The 8,171-nt window shown below is 40.0% G+C and overlaps 1 protein-coding gene across 1 annotated transcript; it reads left to right on the top strand.

The window, feature by feature from the left end:
• Window positions 1-2,807: 2,807 nt before the first annotated feature.
• On the top strand, window positions 2,808-7,750 carry LOC102759267 (C-type lectin domain family 6 member A; the record flags this gene model as incomplete). Its single annotated transcript, XM_006757726.2, has 3 exons — window positions 2,808-2,909; window positions 5,722-5,873; window positions 7,362-7,750. Coding segments are annotated over 3 exons (374 nt in total), but the record flags the coding sequence as incomplete, so codon positions are not given.
• Between the last annotated feature and the right edge of the window lie 421 nt (window positions 7,751-8,171).

The following is an 8,171-nucleotide window of genomic DNA, read 5'->3' as shown; positions in this document are numbered from 1 at the left end:
TAGAGAAGGGTCTATTCAGGTCCTTCACCCATTTTTAAGTTGGTTTTTTGGTCTTTTTGGTGTTGAGTTGTATACATTCTTTATATATTTTGGAAGTTAACTCCTTATCAGATGTATCATTGGAGGATGTATTTTCCCTTTTTGTGTTGTTGATGGTTTCTTTTTCTATGCAGAAGCTTTTTAGTTTGATGTAGTCCCATTTCTTTATTTTTTTCTTTGTTTCCCTTGTCCCAGGAGATATATCAGAAAAAATATCCCTATGAGAGATGTCCAAGATTTTACTACTTATGTTTTCTTCTAGGATTTTTATGGTTTCATGACCTTCATTTAAATCTTTAATCTATTTTGAGTTTATTCTTTTGTGCAGTATAAGCTGGTTGTCTAGTTTCTTTTATTTTTCTTTCTTTAATTCCTTTTTTTTGGCATGTATTTGTCCAATTTTCCCAGCACCATTTATTGAAGAGACTGTCTTTACCCCATTGTATGATCTTGTCTCCTTTGTCAAATATTAATTAGGCATGTATGGTTTATATCTGGGCTTTCTCGCTCTCTCTCTCCCTGTCACTTCCTCTCTCTCTCTCTCTCTCTTTTGATCCTCACCCAAGAATATATTTTCCATTGACTTTTAGACAGAGTGGAAGAGAGAGAAAAAGACAGAGAAATATTGATGTGAGAGAAACACATCAATTGGTTGCCTTCTGCAGTTGGGGCCCGGGACAGGAGGAGCCTGCAACCAAGGTACATGCCTTTGACTGAAATCAAACCTGGGACATTCAGACCGCAGGCTGATGCTCTACCCACTGAGCCAAACTGGCTAGGGCTGAGCTCCTGTTTTGTTCCATTAATTTATATTTCTGTTCCCGTGCCAATACCATGCTATTTTGATTACTTATGGCCTTATAGTATAGTTTCATATTAGATATGGTGATACCTCCAAATTGGTTTTTCTTAAGATTGCTGAGGCTATGCAAGGTCTTTTGTGGTCCCATATAAATTTTTGGAATATTTGTTTTAGATTTGTGAAATATCCCATTGGTATTTTAATAAGAATTACATTGAATCTGCCGAAACCGGTTTGGCTCAGTGGATAGAGCGTTGGCCTGCAGACTGAAAGGTCCCAGGTTCAATTCCAGTCAAGGGCATGTGCCTGGGTTGAGGGCACATCCCCAGTAAGAGATGTGCAGGAGGCAGCTGATCAATGTTGTTCTCTCATCAATGTTTCTAACTCTCTATCTCTCTCCCTTCCTCTCTGTAAAAAATCAATAAAATATATTTAAAATAAAATAAAATCAATAACATTTTTATACCATTCATGCCTTTCTTGATTATTAACTTTTCTTCCAGATTTATTAGCATTTCTGCAATGATAACCTTATATATGAATGTGTGTTAGTAGTAGCCCTACTCTAAGACACCATCTGCCACTACTGGGTTCAATAGTGGTCAAGTGTTCTCTAGTGACAAAGTCCTCTATTGAGAATGCTTTGACAATCACAATTCTTTAGAGTATGGTTTTTGATTTTCATGTGGGAGTCTTTTCCAACATGAGAAAAAGTATTCAAATGAAATAATAGAGATGGAGAGGAACAAAATATTTCTTTACTATTTCATTAGTTTCCAAATAAATATGTCAAGTATATTTTGTGAGAAATCTCAAAGACTTTTTTCTTTCTAATGTACAGTTTGCTTCTCCATTCACTGATAAGGTGATTAAAAACAGTTCTTGAATAACCTGGGAGGAAGTGAAACAGATTTTATATGTCAAATGGGCCCATTTGAAGTTTCTTTGAGATAAATAAATCTCACAGTGTTTACTACACCACAAATAATTATCACCAAAGTTAGAACCTGCTTTATTTTTTATGGTCAAGAGCAAGAGAGGAGGAGGCTCAAGAAAAGTTATTTTATTTATCAAGAGAAAGCAGATATTCAGGTCTCCTGGGTATGGGCTAAGAGAAAGGTAGAAAGGTTTCACAGTAGTGAGATTCAGAAGTCGAAGGTCAAGGCAGAAATGAGTCAAGAATAAATTCTGGACCCAAGAGAGAACAGGTCTTTTTAAAATTATTAATTACATATTTTTATTGATTTCAGAGAGGAAGGAAGAGGGAGAAAGATAGAAATATCAATGATGAGAGAGAATCATTGGTCTGCTGCCTCCTGCATGCCCCACACTGGGGATGAGCCTGCAACCCAAGCATATGCCCTGCCCTGGAATAGACCATGACCTCCTGGTTCATAGGTTGATGCTCAACCACTGAGCCACACTGGCCAGGTGGGAGAACAGGTTTTGCTCAATATGCACACCCTTCACCATAAAAGTTAATGTTCATTTAGATATTTAAAATGTTGCTAAACATTTAAAGGTCCCCCTAGGTTTCTATTTACCCCATATATTTATCTTTAACTACCAGCAGTCAGAAATTTTAGAAAATATCAAAATAACCTCCAAACTTCCTCAGGATTATTAAAATTAAGGCGAAGTAGACAGCCAATTGGTCAACAAATATCTATAGGTCATTATCATGGTCACTGTTCTAGGTGCTTGTGATTCACTGATATAGAAAAGAAGTAGAATATCTGTCCTAGAATACAGAGGTTAAATTTCAAGGAGGGAAGAGCAAATATAAATGTGTAGGCCTATGTAACAAATGAATATGAGCAACCGGTAATTCAACACTGCCTTTACTGGGCTTGCATACAGAGAAGACAGTGGTGGTAGTTGGAAATAAGTCCACTTGGCCCAAATTGATGGAGTTTAAGCTCTATAGTAAAAGAATGGATGAATACTAATCCTTCTTTCTTCACAGTGAATTTTCATTTTATACATGGCAAAACTGACAAAAGGCTGTCTGAACTACGCACATATAATTCAGGTTTAACCTGCTTCAGTGAAGGGACAAGCATGACAGGTAAGATGTTGCCATTATTTTTTAAAAAAGGATTTTAGGCAGAGGGAGGGAGGGAGGGAGGGAGGGAAGGAGGGAGGGAAGGATGGTGAGAGAGAGGGAGGGTGAGAGAGAGGGAGAAAGAGGGAGAGAGGAAGAAAGAGAGACATCAATGTGTGAGAGAAACATTGACTGATTGCCTCCTGCACACTCTCCAACCAGAGATCAAACCCACAACCTGAGTATGTGCCCTGACTGGGAATAGAACCTTTTTGTGCACAAGATAACATTCCAACCAACTGAGCCATACTAGCCAGGGCATGTACTGTAATTCTGAACCAGACTGTCTCTTTTCTCAGAGGTCTGAGGGGAGCTCAAGATTGGTTTATTCTAGTTTTTAAAAATAGTCTCTGCTTGGATATATATCAACTTACATGATCATATCAGGCTCTAGATTTTCCCTTAAAACAATGCCTTTTCCAGACTTCCAGACAAATGCTACCGACATCCACATAATTTGCTCAAGCCAACTGTGGAAATATTTCATAAAAATTCTGCTTTCAAATTATTCTTACTTTTATCAAATGGAAAAAAATATCTTTTGGTATTTAAGGTTCTAATTAAAAATACTTATCTCCATTCCAAGTAACAACGTTATCACTGGCTAATTTTGATGTTGGACCATGAGTCAGGATGAGACTGTCCTCACTTTAAAACTGTGTAAATGTACCATAGCTGTTTTACCCACTTTACTGATAGACACTTGGGCTGCTTCCAAATCTTGGCTAATGCTGCAAAGCACATAGAGGTGCATATATTCTTTTGAATTAGTGTTTTGGGCTTCTTTGTATAAATTCCCAGAAGTGGAGTTCCTGGGTCATAAGGCCGTTACATTTCTTTCTTATTTTTTTTTTTGTTTGTTTGAATAGTATTTATTGATTGCTATTTTTTTACTTTGTATTTTTTTAAAATTAAATTTATCGATGTGATACTGGTTAATAGTGTCATATGGGGTTCAAGTGTACATTTCTATGATACATGATTTGTATATTGCATTGTAAACACAATATTTCCACTTTGATTAATGTTAAAAATTAATTGAAAGCCACATGGTATCTTCTCCAATTTATTTTCCACTCAGTTTGACTCAGAGTTTAAAAACAAAAGTTACTTTTATTTTTTAAAAAATATTTTTATTGATTTCAGAGAAGAAGTGAAAGGGAGAGAGATATAAACATCAATGTGTAGGGTTGTGTAACAGATGAATACAAGCAACCACTGATCAGCGAACCACTGATCAGTTGACTCCTGCACGCCCTGCTCTGGAGGATTGAGACCACAACTCAGGCATGTGCATGTGCCCTGACGGGGAATCAAACAGTGACTTCCTGGTTTATAGGCTGATGCTCAACCACTTAGCCAGACCCACCAGACTCTTATAAGTTTTGTTTTGTTTTAAACTTATCTATTAGCAACTAAATACCATTCAAAAGTTTATCCCACCCTGATCATTTACTTTAAAAACTGCCTGCTTGGGTTAGTTTCTATGTATTAGGTAGATCTGCTATGACCCTTTTTAGAGGGTCTCTAGTGCAGGCCCATGTCAGATTCTGTTTGTGACTGACCTTGAGTAGGTGGTTTGGAGCTAGCAGCGATCCACAGCTTGTGGCTCCCTCTGCTGGGGCTGAGTGCATTTGGACAGGACCAAAATGTGCACCAAGTTCTGCTTTTCCTAGCCCCAGGCCCAGAAGCAGATCAGGCAAAGACTTGAAGCATCCAGAGGTCTGCCTCTGCCTGAAGGTTGATTGTTATTAACAGTCACTTAATGAGCCTTAATTGTTATTCACAGTCACTTAATGAGCCTTAGGCTGTAGACCAAGCAAGCCATAAACTCCACAGGGTGGGGTGAGAGGTTTTCCAATGGGTGGGAGCCATTGTCTCCCTCCACCCCCACCCCCAGGCAAAAGTAATAAAGAACAAAATAATGAATGATGAAGGTCTGCCTGAGAAAGATGTCTTTTGCAGTAGCGGGGAATGACTCAACAGAGCCACTAACCCTGGATTCTCCTCACATAGCTCTAGTCCACTCTGCCTTCCCTCTGTCTGAGCCCAAGGTGAGTGGCTGCACATGAAATTTTGTGTGTGGCCCTTAGAGAGAGTGCCTGTATTTCCAGTAGTCTCCCCCTGTCTAACAGAAACCCTGCTGCTTTTCACAGCCAGACTTTACGTGGTCACCTTTCTCAGTTCTGTGTTCTGGGCTGGGGAGCCCAGCTTGGGGTTTAGAACCTCGACTTCTCAGAGGGAATCCTGGCAGCTGAGATATCCCTCTGGAACTTCATCTGCTGCCTGTGAGAGCTCGGCCAGCCTTCTAGGGCCGTCATATTTCCTACCAGTCTTGATGGGGGCTCCTCTTTGCAACCTCGGTTATAGGGGTTGTCTCCAGCTAATCTTCAGTTGGTTATTCAGGATGATTTTTCTATATTTTGGTTGTAATTCCAGTTTGGTCCTAGAAGAGTGTCAGTGTAACTTCCACATAACCCAACACCATCTTGGAATCCCCTTAATTAAACTTGTTTTATCTATTCCTTTTCTGACACCAATCTGGAAAGGAAAAGAAAGTCTTCATATGTTGCTGCCTAATGCAGGTAGACTTCATATTATGGAACCTGGGGCTGAGGGTCTGGCATGGGGTTTAGACCCCTTTCTTCTCATGGGAGCTCTGTGCAGTTGAGATATCCCCCCAGATTGAAAAACAATAAAAAACAAAACAAAACAAAAAAAACAATGAGTCAAAAAGAAAACATATTGAACCTATGTGATCTTCTTCTCAACACAGAGAAATACTGGAGCTGCTGTCCAAAGAATTGGAAGCCATTTAGTTTGAACTGCTACTTTATTTCTACTGACACCAACAATTGGACAGAAAGTAAAAAGAACTGCTTGGGAATGAAGGCTCACCTGCTGGTGATCAACTCCAAGGAAGAACAGGTACATTCGATAGATATTGGAGCCAAAAATTCTGCCTGGGTTTTGTACTCTTGGAGAAGGAGGAGGTGTTCATTGTTGTGAGATATTGGTGCTGTGGCAAAAGGCTTTCAATGACATAGGCTACGTAAGCCTTTACATTTCATACCTTTTTTCTATTTCCACAAAACTAAACTCCTCCAACATACATAAGGACATTTAAATTGTAATATGTGGAGGTTGATGGGACGATGAAAATATTTCAGCCTGATATATCAGTTTATTATTTCAACATGTAAATGTTTTATGAATTGTTAAGTAACCGATGTAGTATTAAGTCAAATGGGGAAATGAAGTAAAAGAATCTTTGATGTTGTGAAAGGAAAAAGATTTAATGTGAAGAAGTTTACTCGTGTATAACTTCAAAAAATACCCTCTCTTAGTGAAGGAAAGAGGGAGAGAGTCTACGATGAGAATTCACTGCAATTATGAATAGAAATCACTTCCATATGTATTGGACATTGCTATGTTCTGACTGTGTGTGTCCTCTCCAAATTTACATGTTGAAATTCTAACTCCCAAAGGCGATGGTTTTAGGAATTGGGGGTTTGGGGCGGTGCATAGGCCATTAGGGTGGAGCCCTCATAAATCAGGTTAGTGTTCTTATAAAAGCGACTTCAAACAGTTGCCCCGCCTTCCACCATGTGAGGACACAGCCTGAAGGAGCCAGCTATGACTCTGGAAGAGGGATTTGCACAATCATGCTCCAACCCTGATTGGGGATCCCAGCCTCCAGATCTGTGAGAAGTATGTGTGTTGTTTATAAGCTACCCTATCTGTGGTCTTTCGTTGTAGCAGCCTGAATAGATGCAGACAAACAGCAGGCTCACAGGATGTCCATGACCCTGTACTTCCCAGCCAGAGAAGGCCTGGCCTCCTGGGCAGGGCCTCCTGGCTCTTCCTGGCTCCTCTCCTCTTCTCTCTCCCTAAGGCAGCCGTGGGCAAACTACAGCCCGGGGGCCGGATACGGCCCGTTTGAAATGAATAAAACTAAAAAAATAAAAAGACCGTACCCTTTTATGTAATGATGTTTACTTTGAATTTATATTAGCTCACACAAACACTCCATCCATGCTTTTGTTCCGGCCCTCCAGTCCAGTTTAAGAACCCATTGTGGTCCTCGAGTCAAAAAGTTTGCCCAGTCGAAACTGGTTTGGCTCAGTGGATAGAGCGTTGGCCTGCGGACTGAGGGGTCCCAGGTTCGATTCCGGTCAGGGGCATGTACCTGGGTTGCGGGCACATCCCTGGTAGGAGGTGTGCAGGAGGCAGCTGATCGATGTTTCTCTCTCATCGATGTTTCTACCTCTCTATCTCTCTCCCTTCCTCTCTGTAAAAAAATCAATAAAATATATTAAAAAAAAAATTTTGCCCACCCCTGCCCTAAAGCCATAAAGAACTCAGTTCAACCTGAGTAATCCAAAGGCCATAACTCCTTCTTTTTTATTTCCTCAGGATTTTATCATTCAGAACCTGAATAAAAGCAAAGAGTATTATGTGGGGCTGTCAGACCCAGAGGGTAACAGAGACTGGCAATGGGTTGATCAGACACCATACAATGCAAATGCCACGTGAGTATAGAATTTGATCAAGGAATTCTGAGTCCTGGATCATCAGGTGTTTTAGAGTGTCCAAAGTATCGGGTTTGAAAATAAAATAGCTCAGGCTTCTTGTAACTCTTGGCACTAAGTTAAATAATTTTATTTATTATCCCATCGAATCAACACAAGAACCCTATGGAGCACAGATTATTAATTTTTCATTGTAGAGCTGAGGAAACTGAGTTTAGAGAGTTTAGATAACTCAGCATATGTTATCTGGCACTGGTGACAATGGTCCTTAAACCCAGGTCTATTTGATACCAAAGTGTGTATATTTTATTTTTAAATCCCCCCTCCTCCTTAAGTATGTTTGCATTGATTTCTGAGAGAGGAAGGGAGAGGGACAGAGGGACAGAGGGACAGAAACATCAATGATGAGAATCATTGATTGGCTGCCTCCCGCATATCCACAATGGCAACCAAGCCCACAACCCAGGCATGTGCCCTGACTGGGAACTGAACTGTGATCCTGGTTCATGGGTTGATGCTCAACCACTGAGCCATACCAGTTGGGCCAAAATCTGTGTTTTGACCACACATCTTTATCTCTAAATAAACACGTAGTCATGGTAATTAAAATCACACCCAATTGTTAATACAGTAGGTCGTTGGGTTACGCCAGAGATCCATTCCTACTGCTCGACTTAATGTGATTTTAGCTGTA

This window comes from Myotis davidii, unplaced genomic scaffold (assembly GCF_000327345.1).
Source record: "Myotis davidii unplaced genomic scaffold, ASM32734v1 scaffold3975, whole genome shotgun sequence".
Taxonomy (NCBI): Eukaryota; Metazoa; Chordata; class Mammalia; order Chiroptera; family Vespertilionidae; genus Myotis; species Myotis davidii.
Note: the sequence above shows the minus strand (reverse complement) of the source record. Positions and strands in the feature narration are given on the sequence as shown.